The sequence below is a fragment of the Bos mutus genome, chromosome 7 (assembly GCF_027580195.1).
Source record: "Bos mutus isolate GX-2022 chromosome 7, NWIPB_WYAK_1.1, whole genome shotgun sequence".
In the NCBI taxonomy this organism is placed as follows: Eukaryota; Metazoa; Chordata; class Mammalia; order Artiodactyla; family Bovidae; genus Bos; species Bos mutus.
This window is the reverse complement of record NC_091623.1, coordinates 27,371,280-27,392,860: the sequence shown is the minus strand read 5'-3', so window position 1 is coordinate 27,392,860 and position 21,581 is coordinate 27,371,280. Positions and strand designations below refer to the sequence as shown.

At 42.5% G+C, this 21,581-nt stretch overlaps 1 protein-coding gene across 8 annotated transcripts in view; it reads right to left on the bottom strand.

The window, feature by feature from the left end:
• Window positions 1-78: 78 nt before the first annotated feature.
• The window catches only part of CAST (calpastatin), a 131,720-nt gene continuing 110,217 nt past the window's right edge, over window positions 79-21,581 (bottom strand). For 5 of the 8 annotated variants that reach the window (XM_070373164.1, XM_070373167.1, XM_005899296.3 and 2 more), the window contains 12 exons: window positions 19,922-20,023; window positions 19,362-19,445; window positions 16,712-16,762; window positions 16,469-16,540; window positions 15,135-15,233; window positions 13,457-13,564; window positions 10,541-10,633; window positions 8,920-8,967; window positions 8,405-8,497; window positions 6,971-7,042; window positions 1,934-1,999; window positions 79-1,042 (listed from right to left, as the gene is read on the bottom strand). In XM_070373164.1, the coding sequence (XP_070229265.1) occupies window positions 1,949-1,999; window positions 6,971-7,042; window positions 8,405-8,497; window positions 8,920-8,967; window positions 10,541-10,633; window positions 13,457-13,564; window positions 15,135-15,233; window positions 16,469-16,540; window positions 16,712-16,762; window positions 19,362-19,445; window positions 19,922-20,023 (873 nt within the window). In that variant the 3' untranslated portion in view covers window positions 79-1,042; window positions 1,934-1,948. The remainder of the gene's footprint in view (window positions 1,043-1,933; window positions 2,000-6,970; window positions 7,043-8,404; window positions 8,498-8,919; window positions 8,968-10,540; window positions 10,634-13,456; window positions 13,565-15,134; window positions 15,234-16,468; window positions 16,541-16,711; window positions 16,763-19,361; window positions 19,446-19,921; window positions 20,024-21,581) is intronic. The other 3 variants (XM_070373165.1, XM_070373168.1, XM_070373166.1) reach the window with 2 other exon arrangements.

Here is a 21,581-nt window from a genome sequence, read left to right as displayed (position 1 = left end):
ATATGAGAAACCTTTCCAAGTTGTCGGATATCAGACCCTCCCTAGTTCTTAAATGGCTATGGGGGAAAAAAAAACAGATTATTTTTTTAATGTTAAAAAGATCTTTTTTCTTTATTTTTAAGCAGAAGTTTGTTTTTGTTTTTGGCAATAAACCCAACTTCCATTAAGCCACATGCTGTACAGCGCAAGACTGACGTGGCAATGGCTCTGTGCTAACAGCGGCTGCTCGGTTTCACAGAGAGAGGATGGCAAGCCCAGCTTAAGGCAGTACTGCGGCAGAGATCAAGCCATGTGAGTATTCTAAGCATTAGGTTTTGTTATTCTTGAAACTTGCTATGCAGTGACAGAGTCTGCGTTTTGCTCTTCTGACTTGAGTCAAGTCCCGGTGGGTCTCTGCGGACAAGGTGCGGAAGTCCTAACCTCTGGCAAAGAGAAGTTCAACCTGAAAGGGGGATGCGGTGCTTCCTGGTCTGTCCAGGGTCTCTACGATTAGCAGCTCAAGAGGAGACATGTGCCCAATGCACAGTATTTTATGACTGACTTATAAACAACAACCCAAAGAAACATCAAACACAGTCCACAAGTCCAAGAGGAAAGGGGTCATGAGAAATCAGAACACTGAAGAACACGTGAGGCATCGTTTTCCAAATGCTAACAACAAAAATAAGTGCAAATTGAAAATGCTAATGAGATTTACAGGCACTGTGGGGAGAATGTGCAAAAGTTTGCAAAGGTTTTTCCTTTTTTGTGTGCTGCTTTAAGAAACTATCAAATGTATCTCTTAGAAATATAAAGTTCCTTTCTCTCCCAACTGAAGGCAATTTTTAAAAATTTAAAGTTTATCAATACTCAGTAGAATAACACAGGTGAACCAGACAAATTCAGTTTCTTTTCAGGAAAAGAATAACAGACAATGTTTAGGAGGTCAAAAGACTCAGCAAATACCACTGTCTCCAAGCCACCCAGAAATTGTTTCTGTTATCAAAGCCTTTTCTTCTTCAGAAGTCACCATCTACCCGCTGAAGATTTTATATGCAGATACCTTGAAAAATTCAAAGAAGAAAATCCAGTGAACCATTTGATAGGTTATTTTCTTATTACAGGCATAATAAATCTAAGGAGGCATTTACTTTAAGCAGATATTAGAGTAGAAAATTAGAAGAACTTTTTTTTTTGGAGAAAATCTTTGGAGCAGTTCTAATCAGTATACCTTCGTCTACAGGAAATAAAAGTGAATCACAGTGAGAGAGCCCAATCCAATTTAATCTACATTGTTATTTCTTTTAGATTTTTTTGCAGCAAGTAGTTATATGCTTTTGTCATTTAGAATAAGACCTCTTCTCTTTGACATTAATAAGGGCCTAGCTCTCAAGACAGATGTCAGAGTCTCCCTCATCCAAACCAGCTCTTCAGTTACTGTAAAGTAGAATCAAACACAGGGCTTTACTTTCTAAAACTAAGATGATCACAAGTTATCAGTCTTTTCCTTTGCCCTATTCTCAAAACCCTGCAATTACCATCAGACCGTAGGCGTGCACTTCTCCTCACCCCACAAGTGTTTTGGGTAATATCTAGATTGTAAGGCCATTTCACCATAAGATGTAACTTGTCAATTTTGCTTTGCCACAGTAACCTGCAGTCATGAGCATTTGGGTTTCAAAGAGTCAACTAGACTTAGATGGTCATTTTGTTTAAAAGCCTGGCCTCATATTTTAAAGAGCTTTTAATTACAAGATTAATATTTTTAAACATTCTGGAAGCACCATTTATTGCTTTTCAGGGAATTACTCTACAGATTTCAGTGTCCCTTTCATTGCCAATAGCATAAAGAGAACATGAAATACTCAAGAAATGGACTTAGTTTCTCTCACCTATAACACACGGGCTGGTAGAAGGTACAGTGGTCTTCATTTGTGACAAACACCCAACTTACCAAATAGTGTGAACTTTAACTTGTACTTTTTCCATCAGCTTTTGGCTTGGAAGTTTCCTCCTTTGCCTAAAAGGACAAGCAAAAACCATCAATGAGTTCTTTATTTTCTGTATTGAGTACCCCAAACTGATCAACCAGAAGAGCTTTATGAGGAAAAATGTTTTTCAGATTTAAAAAGGTAAAAGATGGCAGTTAGCAGGGGAAAATAAGATAGTCCTTTTTGAGTATTTTATTTAGTCCAAACACTGAATTCTTCCCCTTGAAGTTTATAAACTAAAAATAACCTTAAGTGATTCTAAATGTTTTACTCTAGACTTTCGTTTTTTGTTTGAAGGCCAACATCATTGGTTTCCACTTGCAAGGCTTATTTTTCCATCTCTTCACTTTCAGTCTGTCTTTAAATTTGAAGTGAGTTTCTTATAGGCAGTATACATAGATGTGTCATGTTTTTTTTATCCATTCTGCCTCTCTGTATTCTGGGGAGTTCAGCTCATTATTTTCAAAGTATTTATTAATAAGTGTGTACGTATTGCCATTCTGTGAACTGTTTCTGACTGTTCTGTAGTTTCTTTGCTCTCTTTTCTCTGGCTCTCTCCTTTTGTGATTTGATGATTTCCTACAGTAGGTTCCTTTCTCTTTCGTGTATCTACCAAAGGTTTTCGTGCAGCTACTTTGTGGTTACCATAAGGGTTACAGTTATGTTTTAAGTTGACAATCACTTAGGTTTAAATGCATTCCAAAGCTCTACAGTTTTACTCATCACCCTCATGTTTTGTTTTTGATGTCCATTTTATGTCTTTTTAATCTTGTGTATCCCTTATTATAGTTAGCTGTTTTTTAAATTACTTTTGTCTTTTAAATTTCCTACTAGCTTTATCAGTGATTAATACACCACCTTTACATTAAATTATTCTGAATTTTGCTGTATATTAACCTTTACCAGTGAGATTTGTACTTTGATTGTTCTCCCATTACTAATTAGCACCCTTTTCAGCTTAAAGAAGTCTTTTTAACATTACTTGTAAAACTGGTTTAATGGTGATGAACTCCTTTAGCTTTTGCTTATCGGGAAAATTTTTTTCCTGAATGACAGTTTTTCTAAGAAGAGAATATTCTTGGCGTTTTTTTCTTTCAGCACTTTGAAAATATATCATGATACTCCTTTTCTGGCCTGCAAAATTTCTGTTGAAAATCTGCTGAGAGTCTTAACAGAGGCCCCTTGTATGTAAAAAGTTGTTTTTCTTTTGGTATACTCAAATTCCTCTCCTTGTCTTTAACTTTTGACATTTTAATGTGTCTTTGGTGTGGGTGTCTTTGGATTCTTCTTATTTGAAAGCATCTGGGCTTCCTGGTTATGAATGTCCGTTTCCTTCCCCAGGTTAGGGAAGGTTTTAGCCATTATTTATGTCGATAAGTTCTTGGTCTCTTTCTCTCTTGCTTCTCCTTTTGGGACTCCTATAATGCAAATGTTCATCTGTGTGGGTCTGCGTGATATTGTCTGATAAGTCTTTTTGGCTATCTTTTTTTTGCTGCTTTGACTGGGTGAGTCCCGTTGCTCTGTCCTTGAGTTCCTGGATCCGTACTTCTGCTTCTAGTCTGCTGTTGAACCTCTCCAGTGTGTTTTTTGGTTCCGCTACTGTCTTCTTCAGCTCTGTGACTGTCTGTTACTTTCTTGTATTTTTCCTATATCTTTGTTGAAGTTCTCACTGTGTTCATCCATTCTTCTCCCAAGTTTGGTGAGCATCTTTATGACTGTTACTTTGAACTCATCAGGTAAACCGCTTCATTAAGGTTTCTATCCTGCGGTTTTAATCGTTTGGAATGTATTCTTCCACTTCTTCATTTTCTTTGACTCTCTGTGTTGGTCTGTGTGCATTAGATAAAACAGCCACCTCTCCCAGTCTTGAAGGAGTAGCCTCGTGTAGCAGATGAACTTTACTGGTAAACCCTGCCCTGACTCTTGATTATCTCCAAACACTGTAAGCAGCCTATTTTATCTTCATTGGTTCAATATACAAACATAATAGTCTTGAAGGGCCACAGCAGGTGATCAGGAAGTATCCCTCTGGGGGGCAGTTACAAAAATTTGGCCTCTAGGTAAGCGTCAAAGCCCCTTTTCTGGGAGATACTGGTGGCCTGGAGTGAGATGGAGAAATAGCTCAGTGGTGGTGAGCACCCAGCTGATGTCTCCTAAGAGCACATCTGGGCATCTTCTGCCAAATCGGAAGCCTGCTTCGCACAGCGGAGCTTCAGGACAAGCAAGGAGACCTCTTACACAGAAAGCTGGGGCGTGTTTTGGTCTGTGGTCTGTGCAGCACTCTGGGGATAGTGGCCGGCTAAGAACTGTAGCTCTGATTGCTTGGTTGGGGGGGCGGGTGCATCTGAGCTCATGAGCTCTTGAAGAAGCTTTCCTCAGTTTGCTGTGGCCTTCTGGACACAAGCTCCATTGGCTTCCCAAAGCTAGAGGTTTTGTGTGCTCATTTCTCAGGTGGTCTTTAAATGTTGGGGTGCTGCCGTGGGGGTTCAACCTAATTTGCTCCTCAGGAGAAGCTCTGAGTTTTGAGTTTCCTTCTGACGGTGAGTTGACTGTGTTGGGACTGGATTTATGTCAAGAGTCTGTCCCAGCCTCTTCTACCTTCTTTAATGCTGGCCTTCTTTTATTGGCCTGATGGATAGGAGTCATTCATATCACTGTAGGAGTTTTTTCCTAGAGGAAATTGTTGTGTATGCAGCTGTAGATCTGGTGTTTCCATGGTACGAGGCGAGCTGATCTTTTCTACATCACCACCTTGGACCAGAACTCACTATCTTGCTTTTTAAGAGTTTGGATGCAGCTGGATTATTTCTGGACCTGTATCTTTTATTTCTCGTTATAATTGGAATTAACAGTCATAACCATTTGAATACTACGGTTTTAGAATTGGAGGGGACCCAGAAGTTGTTTATCCAATCCAACTTCCATCCCTTTCCTAACCACAGTTTGAGTCATTTTAATAATAGGAAACTTTCAAAGTGCCATGCTGCTTTAACGCCCAGCTCTAAGAAACCAGATCCGCTCATTAGTCTCAGTTCTGCTTTCTATAACAATGTGAAAAATGAGGTACCACTTGGGAGGAAAGACTACTAGTATTTAATATGAGTATATTGGATCTCAGAGACTGTAAGAGCTTCTCTAGTTCTCTATACTACTTTCCTGTTCGAAGATTCACAGAAACTACATTCTCTGGTGGTGTCATCTCCTTTGCCACGCACACATATTTTAACATGTCGTAATTTGCTGTTATGATGACTAACATCGTAATCAAACTGTTGACTTTTTTCTTAATAATTGGTGGCAATTTAGACTTGATCTAATAATGTATACGGATCTATACTGTCAATGTTTATCCAAGTGGAAATGTGAGGTAGGAAGTGTTAGTCTGGGTCTTTGGGCAGGTGAAGTTATAAAATATTCACCCATCCCGAAGTCTCAGTCATTACAGCATCAAATCTAACGTCCCAAAGCACACCCCGAGAGAACAAGCAAACTAAGGGCTGATAAGGAAACAATACAGCAACCAGCATGTCACTGCTGTTCTCAGGGGGAGCCCAAGGAGGGGGAGCAGGGGTCACAGACAGATCTTCCAAGGAGGTGAAGGGATGGAGGGAATAGGGCTTTGAGTTGTTAAAGAGCTTGAATATGTTTGTGCTACAAAGGAGATGAATTGAGACAGAGATACTGGAGACAGTTCAGTTCACTTGCTCAGCCATGTCCGACTCTTTGCGACCCCATGGACTGCAGCACGCCAGGCTTCCCTGTCCATCACCAATTCCCGGAGCCTACTCAAACTCATGTCCATCGAGTTGGTGATGCCATCCCACCATCTCATCCTCTGTTGTCCCCTTCTCCCCCCTCCTTCAATCTTTCCCAGCATCAGGGTCTTTTCCAATGAGTTGGTTCTTTGCATCACGTGGCCAAAGTATTGGAGTTTCAGCTTTAGAATCAGTCCTTCCAGTGAATATTCAGGACTGACTCTTTGGGACCCCATGGACTACACAGTTCATGGAATTCTCCAGGCCAGCATACTGGAATGGGTAGCCTTTTCCTTCTCCAGGGGATCTTCCCAACCTGGGGATCAAACCCTGGTCTCCTGCATTGCTGGTGGATTCTTTACCAGCTGAGCAACCAGGGAAGCCTGGAGAGAGTTAGTGACCCCTTGAGAAAGAGAGAGAAGGGGCTGCAGACAAGGAGGGGAGAGTGGGTTTATTAGGAGGAAGATAGGAAGGGGTCTTGGTTATTTCCTGCAAGGCACCCTCGGTTTTCTCTTTAAGTAGAAGGCGAGGCTTTCTGCATACGGTAGGGGAGAGTAGCAACAAGGGAGTGCAAGGCGTTTGGGGCTGATGAAGGGAGAGGGCCTCCGCTCACCCCAGACTAGCACAGCTGACACTGGGACTTTGTGTGACAAGGGCTGGCAATGCAGCACGCTTCAATTGTGTTCCGAATCTTTGTTCCTTCAGTAAGTTGATACTTACTGAATACTGATTATTGATAAGTAATATTGATACTTAAGTATCGATTACTTTAAAAAATAATATATATCATGGCTGATTCATGTCAATGTATGGCAAAAACCACTACAATATTGTAATGGAATTAACCTCCAATTAAAATAAATAATTAAAAAAAAACATCTTTAAAACTTCAGTTTCTTTGGCAAGACGTTCTAAGGTATAGATAGTACTTAAAAATGGTCTTATTCTAAATAGACCCCAAGCAGAAAGTAAATGACTAAGAACGTGCCGTTCCCTGTAATTGCCAAGCTCATTTGTCATCTATTTACTGCTCTGGTGGGGGCTTCCCTGGTGGCTTATATGGTAGAGTCTTCCTGCAGTGCAGGAGCCCCTGGTTGGATCCCTGAGTCAGGAAGATGCCCTGGAGAAGGAAATGGCAACCCACTCCAGTACTCTTGCCTGGAAAATCCCATGGATGGACGAGCCTGGCGGGCTACAGTCCATGAAGGTCACAAACAGTCGGACATGACCGAGCTTTGAACTTACCTTTGTGCAATCCTTTGCTTTCCCGCCATTCCTAGGTGCTTCGGCACTGGAAGCAGGCTTCTTGTCTTTGTCCTAGAGCAGAGGAGATGTAATGAAGCTGCTGTGGTCAACACTCCATCTAGCAATTAACTGCTGCTGCAAGCAAATCGATCCAGACTCTTCTTTTTAGGAGCCTGGAATCTCCAGTTTAAATAATGAAAAATTGAGTATTTCACAGTCATGACTTTTTGAACCACAGTGAATGTACACACAGGTGTTCAAAGTGGGAGGTAAGAAGGGAAAAAAATGAGGAAAAGGCGACTCACGTTGACGCCCTGCCAATTTTCACGATGCACTCAGACTGTATTTTGCTTATCAAAATAGAGCCTGGTTCTATCAGGACTGGTTTCTATGTGCCAAGAGGACACTGCTTTCAGAATCATGGAAGAATAATCTAACAGTGGAAGCAACCAGAGTGAGCTAGGGCCAGTCACATACAAAAGTAAAGTCCATTCACCAAAAAGGCATTATTGGTGAGGTTCTAGGAGTTGAGAAATAGGATACTGATGTGATCTAGAAATTAAATCACGCAAGATAGGGAAGACTCGCAATTCAGTGACTGGGAAATATGTTTAGTACCCGCTGAAACCACATGCATTTTATTCTGAAAATAACAATGGAGGACACTCATTTCACTTTTCCTCCTATTTGGTGGATTACACTTTTTTCCCCATTCACATTCGATCTCCTCTGCTATGCACCAGGCATTTTGCTGATGCTGGCCACAGAGCTACCAGACACATGACTGCTATCTAAAGCCCACAGCTCAGTGGAGTGAGGCCCATGGGACAGGTAACTCACAGCGCAGGGATGGCAGAGGAGAAGCCCCTGACCTGGGAAGGGAGAAGCAGACAGGGAGAGCTTCCTGGAGCAGCTGATGCTTGAACTGGTCTCTGAGGGGTAAGGAGGAGAGCTGCTCAGGGCAGAAAAGGGGAGGAAAGCCCAGAGGGCAAGGGGCATGGTGTATACAGTGAAGGACTGCTCTCCTTTTAAATGACCACAGATAAAGTAGTACTGTTACAAGCCAATATAGTGTGGCAATCAAAAATGGTGGCAACGGAGCTTATAAAGCAACATGGAAAACATTTATGATATACTCTTAAGAAATGTATTATATATAGAATCTAAGTAGAGAATATAGAATATTCTATATACAATATATATATTCTATATAATATATATATAGAATCTAAGTATAATTATGTAAAACCTACATATGCAAAAAGACAAGAAATAACACCAAATAATGGTGTTTGGGGAGAAGTAGAATTTTTTTCAAGTTTCCTAGGGCATTAATCAGTTTATTTTACGGTATAAAATTATATAATGTGTGTGTGTGTGTTGTTTGTACAGAGATACATTAAAAACAAAAGCCAAGAAGAAAAAGCCCAGTACCTTTGGTGTGTCTGTCGAGGTTTCTGTAGTCGAGGGACAGCTGTCAAAGTCCCCTGAGAGGGCATCAATGGGGTCCTGGGCACCTGCAGGTTTCTGAGATATCAACAGAAATAACCATCAAGATTTGCTTTTTGGAGAAGCAAGGGAAAGATGCTTTGTGGGTTATTTCCCCACAGCCCTGAAAATGTGTTCAAAGAAAGCCTTGCTGCATTCTTTTCCTAACAAACTATTATAAAAGAGATCTTAAAACAGGAAAATCTTGACAGCTCCATTTTCTTCCACTCTGTTATACAAGGTGCTGAGTATTCTCTGAGCTATGATGTTCTAATCTGGAAAATGGAACTGCCTATGTTGAGTGGCTCTTGGGAAGACAGAAATAATATACTAATATACATGCCTTGGCATCAGACCAAGCACAAGGTAGGCATTCACTGAATTTTAGATTTCTAAAATGTGAAAGCTGCAGCTAGAGGTTAAAAAAATTGTTTCTGGAAATACACAGCTATGATATTTACCTCTGATGCCTTGGGCTTCTCTGATGCCTTTGGCTTCCCGGGTGTGCCCTTAGAAGCAAAGCAGACCGTTGGTTAAACAAATTGTTGTAAAGGTTTTACTCAGGTGTAAGTCAGTATTTACATGATCTTTATCCAGTGGAGTTCAGTCATCCCCCTGCATCTGTGGCTTCTGCATTGGCAGATTCAACCAACCAGCAGATTGAAACTATTTGGGGATACAGAATTCTAGGAATTTCCAAAAAGCAAATCTTGAATTTGCCACATGCTAGCAACTACTTATGTAGCACTTGCACTGTATTAGGTATTCTGAGTGATGCAGAGATGATCTAAAGTACCCTCAGATTTTGGTCTCTGGGGGTCTTGGAACTAACCCCCCCTAGATACCAAGGGACAACTGTATACTTTGCATAACTGATAAACCTGGGTCCGTATTATCTCTTCACCAGCTTTGCTTAATGACTATCTCATAACTATTTCAATAGCCTTGGGGAAAACGCAAAGATGAATCTGTTCCTGGAAGTGAAAGAAATACTATTTTAGCAACTCTGTCACTGCTTAACTCTAGTTAAAACATCACAAAAGGTAACTTGTGTTTTTATGTCTTATTTGCTGTTTTACTATATATGTATCCACTACAGCTTATTACACTTCAAAAGGATTTGAGGCACTGAAATGGTCTGTAGGTGATTTTTTTTCAGTGAGGATTCCAAGGACAACTCATCAGGGATTTTCCCATCGGCAAAGGCCAGGACACTAATGAACACATTTCCCAAAGAACACAACAGGGTCAGATGGGACCATCGGAGCAGGGGCATTCTAGCAGGGTGTACAAGCGCTGTCATGAATGCTGAATGCAAGCGAGGGGAACTGATTTCTGTAACAGAAGACAGTGAAGCTGATAGTATTCTATACAGTCAAACCCTTCACAAATCATCAGTGCAGAGACAGAAACTGTCATTTGGACTTCCTTGTTTTTATCTGATGAACAGATCTGGAAAGGGTTATTTAATATCTAGAAGCCAAACAGGAAGGGGCAGGGAACACAGCAGGCTGACCAGGAGAGACACAAAGACAGATAAACTTCTTGACGATACTGTTGCTGTACTGAGATAGAGCAACAGAGCTTTCGATTGGGAATATGGTTTTGCCGGTCTTCGCTCTCAACAGCACCGGTGGTGGTGGTGTTGGGGAAGAAAGAGAGACAGCAGGCCTTGGATCGTATTTGCCCCATGAATTATTTCCATCCTAGCTCTTTTTCTGTTCTGCTTCAACAGAGAGACTCTGTGTCAGGTAAGATTACAAATATCATTCATTGTTATTACAGCCTTTTCTTGCAGAGAATTCATCTGTGTACCTGCCTCGGAATCACTGTTAAGCATCAGCGAGTGATGGAACGTTCTTCAATTCTCTCTACGCCACAGTGCCCAGCACAGTAAACATGCAAGGGTACTGGCTCAAATAAATATTAAACAGAATTCTAGACAGCCTGCTCAGTGGGGACAGATTAAATGTGTCAGTCATGTTACATTTTTATGCTATTGTTACAGTGTTCTGTTCAAGTGAGGTTTGAATCTCAAAAGCTTTGGAGTATAGATCCAACCTGGACACCACCTTCATTTACCTCCTTGTTGTCATCCAAAAGATGTTGGTATTTAGGTGGGATGGTGTCATCTCTTTCTCCCAGCTTGTCTCTGTGTTCAGCTTTGGCTTTTTCCTGTAAACATTGAACATACAGAATTACTATTCTGTTCTACCTTCATCTAGCACATTCGAAAATGCAGCATTCAGCATTTATTGGATATTTCTGAGGCAAAACATAGTCCCTCTAAGTTTTATAAGTAACTTAGAGCAACAATGTCAACAGATTTCCAGTTGATGGAAAAAAAGCAAACCCAGTGCTTCTGTTTGTCATTCCACACCTATGAATTTTCTACTTGTATTTTAAACTGAAATAAGCTTTTAAGTAATTATTCTCAGTCACTCAGTCGTGTCCAACTCTTTGCGACCCCATGGACTGCAGCATGCCAGGCTTCCCTGTCCATTACCAACTTCTGGTGTTTACTCAAACTCATGTCCATCAAGTCAATGACGAATTATCCAGGTAAGAATACTGGGTTAACATTCCCTCCTCCAGGGGATCTTTGCAATGCAGGGATCAAACCCAGGTTTCCTGCACTGCAGGTGGATTCTTTACCAGCTGAGCCACCAGGGAAGACCGACTCCAGGCAAGTCAGGGCTATCAGTTCAGTTCAGTTCAGTCACTCAGTCGTGTCTGACTCTTTGTGACCCCATGAACTGCAGCACGCCAGGCCTCCCTGTCCATCACCAACTCCCGGAGTTCACCCAAACTCATGTGCATCAAGTCAGTGATGCCATCCAGCCATCTCATCCTCTGTCATCCCCTTCTCCTCCTGTCCCCAATCCCTCCCAGCATCAGGGTTTTTTCCAAGGAGTCAACTCTTCACATGAGGTGGCCAAAGTATTGGAGTTTCAGCCTCAGCATCAATCCTTCCAATGAACACCCAGGACTGGTCTCCTTTAGGATGGACTGGTTGGATCTCCTTGCAAGGGACTCTCAAGAGTCTTCTCCAGCATGATAGTTCAAAAGTGTCAATTCTTCGGCGCTCAGCTTTCTTCACAGTCCAACTCTCACATCCATACATGACCACTGGAAAAACCATAGCCTTGACTAGATGGACCTTTGTTGGCAAAGTAATATCTCTGCTTTTTAATATGCTATCTAGGTTGGTCATAATTTTCCTTCCAAAAAGTAAGCGTATTTTAATTTCATGGCTGCAATCACCATCTGCAGTGATTTTGGAGCCCCCAAAAATAAAGTCTGACAGTTTCCACTGTGTCCCCATCTATTTCCCATGAAGTGATGGGACCAGATGCCATGATCTTCGTTTTCTGAATGTTGAGCTTTAAGCCCACTTTTTCACTCTCCTCTTTCACTTTCACCAAGAGGCTTTTTAGTTCCTCTTCACTTTCTGCCATACGGGTGGCTGCTGCTGCTGCTGCTAAGTCACTTCAGTTGTGTCCGACTCTGTGCAACCCCATAGACAGCAGCCCACCAGGCTCCTCCTGTCCCTGGGATTCTCCAGGCAAGAACACTGGAGTGGGTTGCCATTTCCTTCTCCAGTGCATGAAAGTAAGAAGTGAAAGTGAAGTCACTCAGTCGTGTCCGACTCTTTGCGACCCCATGGACTGCAGCCCACCAGGCTCCTCCATCCATGGGACCCTCCAGGCAAGAGTACTGGAGTAGGGTGCCATCGCCTTCTCTGCCGTAAGGGTGGTGTCATCTGCATATCTGAGGTTATTGATATTTCTCCCACCAATCTTGATTCCAACTTGTGCTTCATCCAGCCCAGCATTTCTCATGATGTACTCTGCACATAAGTTAAATAAACAGAGTGACATTATACAGCCTTGACATACTCCTTTTCCTACTTGGAACAAGTCTGTTGTTCCATGTCCAGTTCTGTTGCTTCCTGACCTGCATATAGGTTTCTCAAGAGGTAGGTCAGGTGGTCTGGTATTCCCACCTCTTGAAGAATTTTCCACAGTTTATTGTGATCCACACAAAGGCTTTGGCATAGTCAATAAAACAGAAATAGATGTTTTTCTGGAACTCTCTTGCTTTTTCCATGATCCAGCAGATGTTGGCCATTTGATCTCTGGTTCCTCTGCCTTTCCTAAAACCAGCTTGAACATCTGGAAGTTCACAGTTCACATATTGCTGAAGCCTGGCTTGGAGAATTTTGAGCATTACTTTACTAGCGTGTGATATTAGTGCAATTGTGCGGTAGTTTGAGCATTCTTTGGCATTGCCTTCCTTTGGGATTGGAATGAAAACTGACTGGAGAAGGGAATGGCAAACCACTTCAGTATTCTTGCCTTGAAACCCCATGAACAGTATGAAAAGGCAAAATGATAGGATACTGAAAGAGGAACTCCTCAGGTTGGTAGGTGCCCAATATGCTACTGGAGATCAGTGGAGAAATAACTCCAGAAAGAATGAAGGGACAGAGCCAAAGCAAAAACAATACCCAGTTGTAGATGTGACTGGTGATAGAGGCAAAGTCCGATGCTGTAAAGAGCAATATTGCATAGGAACCTGGAACGTTAGGGCAAATTGGAAGTGGTCAAACAGGAGATGCCAAGAGTGAACATCGACATTCTAGGAATCAGCGAACTAGAATGAACTGGAATGTGTGAATTTAACTCAGATGACCATTATATCTACTATTGTGGGCAGGAATCCCTCAGAAGAAATGGAGTAGCCATCATGGTCAACAAAAGAGTCCGAAATGCAGTACTTGGATGCAATCTCAAAAACGACAGAATGATCTCTGTTCGTTTCCAAGGCAAACCATTCAATATCACGGTGAGCCTATGCCCCAACCAGTAACGCTGAAGAAGCTGAAGTTGAATGGGTCTATGAAGACCTACAAGAGCTTTTAGAACTAACACCCGCCTCCCCCCCAAAAAAAGAGGGCTATAAAAACTTTCAATTTAAATCACTTTTTTCTTGTACCTTGACTTTATCCTCTACGGGTTTATTCTCATCTGGATCAGGCTGTCTTTGCCCGAGACTGTCAGAAAGTTGATCCAGGGCATCGTCAAGTTCTTTGTTGTCACGCTGCTAAAAAGTAAATCTGAATTAGTCACTGGTTAGCCACCTTAGGTCACCTGCAGCCCCAACAGTGCCTCTGAGACTTCCGTAAGCTCGTGGGTTTTCCCCAGGGAGGGGGCAGGTGGCAGAGACGCCGGCTCTTTGTCCCTCGCTTCACTCAGCACCTCTCTGCACCTGGCTACCCTCCCCACCCCTAGATGCATTTTTCTTCCTAGAAAATAGGTCCTTCCTAAAAAGATGGGGTTCTTGGCCCGATTTCTAGAAGTCTTATGATGCCTTCAGTACATGTAACATTATGTTCCCCGCAAAATCACTAAGTTTACTCTCTGATTCCCAAGTGTATTGTTGTAAATAAAGCTTTATACCTAGTTTTAATGACAGCTTCAAATAAAATATTAACAAAAACTAAAAACTCTGACGGAGGAAGTGATGGGAAAGGGATCATTCTAAAACATACTGTGGAAGGCCAAAAAGGTTTTTTGATTGTGGATGTTTCTTAACAGCCTCGATCACTATTCTAGGGACTCCTAAAATCCGAGTATTAAGAACTGAAGTGTAAACGGCAGCCTGGTTATTAATGAGTCTTCCTTCTGTTGCACAGGGACTTTTGTCACTGTGGGTGTGTGTGCAGACATACACACAGACACATGGAGAGAGGGCATTTTACTGGTTTTAACTGCGTCATGAGCGCCCAGGATTATAGCAGCGAATGGTGGCGCCGCCCACAGCCAGATCTGGGCTTTGTCATTGTGCCTCTGGATATTTTCAGATGATCCCACGACTGACCCAACAGGAGGAAAATTCACTCAGAATCTCAGAGTGCAGCAGGAAGCAAGCTTTGATGCTACATCAAAAGGCAAGGGAGCCTAGCTGACTTCACTCAAGCTACTTCGTCTCCAACTAGCTCATGAAGCACTTCTATCTCAGCCCAAGGAGCTGGGGGTTTGGTTTAGGGCAATCTCTTTATCTTTTGATGTGCCGTGGTCTCCGGCATCATGTATAATTTGGTATCGTAAAGAAAATTAATCAAGGAAGTCAGGAAAAGCTTTGGTCCCACAGTCTTGCCTCAGAACGTGTAAATAATTAAAACGATATTGACACTGAGGTTTTTCCATTACTAGCATGAAAATGACAAGTTTTTACTGGTATGACTGGGAGGAAAACAATGCTTTTCTACCAGGAATCTGTGATTTGGTGGGCAGAGAGAAGCTCAAACACTGAACAATTCCTTAAAGTAAACTTGAGGTTAAATAATGAGTAGTACTTACAGCATGTATCAGAAAAAATATAAAGGAAGGAAACATTGTCAAGAAAACGAAACAATTTTAAAAATCTGAATATATACACAATATGCATTATTGCACTTCAATTCTAATAAAGCAATAATATATTAAGCTCCTTCAGTGTGTGTAAAATACTTTCACAGGAATTGTTTTATTTAATCATTTTAGATAATCTCTGTCATCTCCCTATCTTGCCAGTCTTACCTCTTCTGAAACAGAAGGTGACTGTGGTAACAATTTTGTTGACCCTCTAGTTGCTGCTCAAAAACCAAGTACTTATAAGCCATGCTGCTTACCGCAGTGCTGGGGGGTGGACCGGCTGCCTGGGTGGTTGGAGCTGGGGTTTGGGAAACCACTTCAGAGACGACAGCTGAAAGTTTAGCATCTTCAAATTGCTTTTGTAAGAAAACAATCACGAAAAAAGATTTGACCCGTAATATGTTGTAGCAAATTATGCCCACAATGCCATTACTTAAATAAAACCCTCGGGACAGCTTTATGATGGTTGTTCTCTTGATCCGAATGGAAGCACAGCAACACAGCAGCTTAAGAGCCATTTTATTCTACTTTCTACTCCAAGCGTTATTTTATACACTTTCCTATTTTCTCTTCCTGCTTATTATCCTAAATATTCAATAAGCTAATTATTTAAGAGTTTTATGGCTTATACATTTCTTGTTGCACATTTAGGCTGATGGAAGTGTTTTAGCTTTGCTCTTTGTAATGAGTTGCTCTGAGTAAATTTTAGAAGTGGCTCTCTCTCTGTATGGTGCTAGCTATATTGCACCAAATAACTTCTCTTTAAAAGCTGCTAGAAAATCATGCTGCTAAAAGCAGTGAATGGGTATGCCTGTCTCCAATAGCCTTGCTTGCCTAAATTAGATACTTATCCTATTTTTAATTCTGTATAAGTGCTGCTGCTGCTGCTGCTAAGTCGCTTCAGTCGTGTCTGACTGTGCGACCCCATAGACGGCGGCCCACCAGGCTCTCCTGTCCCGGGGTTCTCCAGGCAAGAACACTGGAGTGGGCTGCCATTGCCTTCTCCAGAATAAGTGCTACTATTGCTTTAATATTTGGCATACAGGATGAGGTTTCAGTTGTATCATTTTTTTCTTAATGTTAAGTAGTATATTATTTTAGAATCTTTCTGAAATAATGACGTTTCTCACTTTAAAGATATACTAAATCTGTCATCGATGGGTTATTTTCCCATTGGCTTTTGGCTTCACTTTCTGAATCAGAACTTTACTTTTTAACATTACTGTATAATAAATCCTGGCACTTAGTTGGGTTAATCTTCCCTAAAAATAAAATGCTTTTCAGTTTTTCCATATTTTTATGCATTTATTTTTCAAATATATTGGACAGCTCAGTTTTAAATTCTCTTTCCATGCATATACTTGACAGAGTGCATGGCCACTGGCTCTATTAGTTACACTGTTGAAAACATCCAGTGTGCTGGACCGTATTTCCTGATGGAATACATCTTTAATGGCCACAATGGGTTGAGGGCCGCTAATTTCATGACTGTTTCCTCATCTCTCATGTCGGATTCTAAGTCACAGGTTTCCACTTATTTCTGCTACCCTAAAAAGTGAGGCACTAAAACCAGGACTCTCAGGAGACTTACAGGCGATGATGTGTCTGAGGGGACAGTGAAGTCCTTGGACAGAGCATCGAGGAGGACGTCTTCACTCAAGGGCTGCAAAGAACCAGGAGACGTGTCAGCAAACGCTACCTCGTCAGTCTCCTCTCCAAAGTACTGTCACTGCATATATGCTGATCAGCTCATTACACAGAAAGCTCTGCCCTTCCTAAATTAACCATCAGGACTAAAGGAGAAAGATACACAGAGAAAAACTGGCTTGCTTACTGGGAGCGGTTCCTTGACCTCTTTTGGCAGCAGTGGTTTTCCGTCTTTATCCTGTGCAGGCGGAGAAAAACATGGCATTGAGTCATTTCACATGTATTCTAAGTGTGCACTCTGTAAACAGCATAAGAGGTTGACAGGTTATAGCTGATGATGTACATTATGAAGTCGATTCCTCATTCCAGGAAACAGATTCTCTCACCAGGAAATAGGCTCTCATGAGCTCATGTCAAGAAACAGCTGACAGACATCCCCTAGGCATGGGGGCTGTTAATGGGGCTTGCCAACTCCAGAAGCCCACGGACAATGGCTACAGCGTGCACAGGACACAGAGGGAACACGGGGATGAGACCCTCGCTGGCCTGGGGAGGGGGCTTTGCACGAGTTGCCTGGGAAAAGCCGGGTAACTTTAGAGGCAGTGCATCCAACCACTGTGCACCAACTCTGTGCCAAGCACTGATACCAAGCACTGGGAAAATTCACCCTAGGGGTATGACGCTCAAAACTTACAGTTCAGATGATGCCAACCTTCAAATGACCCTAAGTACCACTTCTGAGTAATGGGACAAAATCAATAAAGCATTTGGGGCTCTTTAGTAAAAGGCGATTTATAAATAAATGGTAAAATCCCATTTATCTACACATGCAAAAATGTGTAAGCACAAGATTCTCTGTTTGTACACACAGTTAACCCTTGGATAACTGCAGAGGTTAGGGCACGGACATCCCAAGCAGCTGAAAAAATCCATGTGTAATTTACACCTGGCCCTCAGTATCCTCAATTCCGTATCTGTGGATTCAGTCAACCACAGAAGGTGAGATGCTGTAGTGTTTACTAGTGAAAAAAGTCCCAACAGAAGTGCACCCAGGCAATTCAAACCCGTGTCACTCCAGGGTCAACTGCACAGTTCCCCTGATACACTGATCAAGGTGGTTTTCGTTTGCTTTAACATTCGAGGAGATGCAGAGGTCAAGAGTATCACCAGCTTCCCTTTTCTCAAAGTGCTTTCCCCCATTTCCACGTCCTCTGCGTCCTCATGGACCTTCTAATCACTGTCCAGTTAGGAGGGGAACAGAGCCCAGGGTGTGCTCTCTGCCACCCCTTAGCTGCCAAGGCAGCAAATCTCCTAAGGGGCACACAGGAGTGGGGACAGGGGGCACACTTGTTCCACACTCACACTGAGATCATCCCAAGTTTGGAAGGGGACACCTGCAATCTACCTTGGGGAGCTGACTCTCCTGAGGAGGCCTGATGGGAGCAGTTGAAGAACAACACAAGATTTAACCCCGAAATCAAGCAGCACCTGGACATGTTATGAAGCCATAGGTAATTCATAATGGGTGAGATCCATAGTTGAGGATGAGACAACCACAGAACAAAGTGGTCAGGAAAGCTAACTGGCCACGTTCTTAGAAGTTACGATGAAAATCCAGCAAAGGGAGAGAGAAAGTAACCAACCTCCTACTCTAAAGAGAGTTACAGGCACTTGACCAGCTTTATCGAATGTGACAGCTACTTACGGGCCACGTGGTCTAAGAACCTTATAAACATACAAGCCCAAACAAATAGAAATGCCATGGTTTCGACTGAATTGTGAAATGCAGAAAGGAAGCAGACTAAAGGGACCCAGCATAATAAACTTTCGATCAGGGAGAGCGCTCAGTATAGTTCCTATCTTTGCCACATAGATGGACTAGTGCAAATCGATGAATACAAAGAGTATCAATTTGATTTTCCTGCATTATTCATGAAGTCTGGTAGAATATTCTCTTAAGTAGTGGTCTCTCCCATATCACTTATTCTGTACAATCTGTATACTCAAAATAAAGGAAATGGGTCAATTTATCACTGGCTATATTGAGTTGCTCAGTCACGTCTGACTCTCTGCAACCCTATAGACTGTAGCCTGCCAGGCTCCTCTGTCCATGGGAATTCTCCAGGCAGGAATACTGGAGTGGGATGCCATTCCTCCTCCAGGGGGTCTTCCCGACCCAGGAATTGAACCTGGGTCTCCTGCATTGCAGGCAGATTCTTTACCATCTGAGCCACCAAGGAAGGCCATATTGCTCACTATAATACAATGTCAAATGGGCTATTTTTCAACTTTATCTAAGTTTTGTAAATCCTTCTTCAGGAAGTAATTGGTTCTCAGACGGTCAAGCGTCTGCCTGCAATGCGGAAGACCTGGGTTCGATCCCTGGGTTGGGAAGATCCCCTGGAGAAGGAAATGGCAGCCCACTTCAGTATTCTTGCCTGGGAAATCCCATGGACGGAGGAGCCTGGTAGGCTACAGTCCATGGGGTCACAAAGAGTCGGACACGACTGAGCGACTTTACTTTCCTTTGGTTTTCCTATCTATCCATATAAAGATTTCCTGAGTTTTGTTTATTTCTGGTATTGTAACAAACCACATATCAGACAAGAAAATCTTAGACTTCTTTCCCCTAAGGAAGGAGTGACAGGCCACTGACAAATATTTTAGCTTTACAGTGGGTGTGCTAACAGGATGTGAGTTAAGTAATACTACTTGATGTTTGAAATACTAAGAAACATGACTTTTATATCCCAGGTCTGTTGCATGTCCCTTCTTTATGTATATGAAATTCAATATGAATGAAAATAAGTTAGAAAAAAAGATCCCGGCCTGTTTACCTTGGCTTCTTCTAATCTGTAATCAGGAGGAATCGTTTCTTCTTTTTCACCAAGTTTCTCACGATCCTCTTCTTTGGCTTTCTCCTGAATAAAAATTAAACCGTTTTCAGTGTTAGTACCTCGTTCTCTGATAAAGTGGATGCCTGAGTGACTATATCCGAGGTCAGTGACTCCACTGTGAGGTTCCCACAGCAACTGTATCTTTGACGCTGTATCCTCCTGGGTTAGCAGGCTCAGAGACCACTGTTTTCAGCCTGCCAGGTTAAGGGGCAGCTGTGAGGAGCGGCAGGCAGTACCACTTCCCGCCTTGGTCCTTGGCAATGGAAACCGGGTGGACAACGTGAGACTCAGAAGCCCGATCTCTGCACGCCGGCCACCCACTGCCACACCTAAACACTGGCGCTCGCTCTGCTTCACTTATTAAGCAGGACATGCATCGTAACAGAGGGGTCCAGCCGGCCATGTGCTGCAGGAATTTTTTTTTTTTTTAAACTGATTTATTTGGGGAGTTGGAGTGACCAATGATAGCTCCTTTCTAGAAGTTTCTGAGCTGCCATTACCTTGACTTTATCCTCCACAGGCTTTCCGTCTTCTGGATCTGCTTCCTTTTTGCCCAGGCTTCCAGCCAAGGCTTCGACAGCATCGTCTGGCACCATGCCCTTCTGAAAGCACAGCAGAGGGTATACTAAGTAGATGGTTAACCATGCCTTTTAAAAGAGACTACAACGAACAACTCAGATGAGCACATCCTTCTTTCAGGCCTAGATAAGAAGCACAGGTCATCTTTTAATAATTTGGAAAATCTATGGAATTAGAATCTAGGTTTAAAAAACCTGACATGTTAAAAATGAGGGCAAGCTTCTTACATTAAACATTAAGAGTGTGCAATTTGTGAGCTGGCACTGAGAAGCTTATAAGATCTAACCAGCACTCTGGTTCAGGAATAAGGCAGTTCACTGAATGGGGAGGACCACGGAGAAGCCGAAAGCCAGGAAAGAAGAAAAAGACATGATCTTCAGGCAACTGTCCTAGAGATGGCACAGGAAAGAGGCCCAGAAAAGCCCTCGAGAGGACGTGTTTCCCATTGAAACAGCCAGACCTGCCCTGGAGGCGATGACTCTGGCTGAGCCTGTAGGCACAGAAGCCTGCGTTCTCTGTGTGGCTTCTACTGGTCAGAGTGGACTCAAGCCAGTTCAGGTGACGGTCTGTGTGACCTACTAACCTGAGTGACACAGTGAGAGCAGTCTGCCTGTGGTCCAGCTGATGAAAATGAAACATGCTCCCTAAGATACAGTAATAACACCGGACACAGTGTTATTAAAAAAAAAAAAAAAACTGGATGAACACAGAATGTAAATGGCATAAAGGGAAAATAAAGAATAAATTATGTTTGGGCTAAAAGATAGGACTGCTACTGCTGCTAAGTTGCTTCAGTCGTGTCCAACTCTGTGCGACCCCATAGACGGCAGCCCACCAGGCTCCCCCTGTCCCTGGGATTCTCCAGGCAAGAACACTGGAGTGGGTTGCCATTTCCTTCTCCAATGCATGAAAGTGAAAAGTGAAAGTAAAGTTGCTCAGTTGTGTCTGACTCTTAGCGACCCCATGGACTGCAGCCTACCAGGCTCCTCCGTCCATGGGATTCTCCAGGCAAGAGTACTGGAGTGGGGTGCCATTGCCTTGAGCTGGCTTTTTTCAAACCATAGGTCACGATCCATACGTGAGCAGCACTTAAATCAATTCAGCAGGTGCTGGTCAGGCTTATTTTTAATGAAGAATATAAAACTGAACACATCATGCATATCAAGGATAAGTACCATTGACTAAACTATTGTTTCTACTGTGTGGGTTGCAGAATTGATGAATTTCCCACAGTTGGTCTTGATCCAAAGTAAAGGCTCCTGAATTAAACAGTCTCAAAGATTATTCTTATCGTAAAAGATATATGACCTCACATGGAGTATATATTGGAGTAAAAGCGTCTTTCTGTTTTCTATAGCTTAGCTACCCTCCTAAGTAAGAAAACTTGTTCTGCTGCTAAGCTGCACCACAAAAGATGACCAGGGAATAAAGGGCAGTTAAGTGGGAAGGGATTTATCACCATCTAGTGGTTAGATTATTCATTGGAAAAGGACTGATGCTGAAGCTGAAACTCCAATACTTTGGCTACCTGATGCAAAGAACTGACTCACTGGAAAAGACCCTGATGCTGGGAAGGATTGA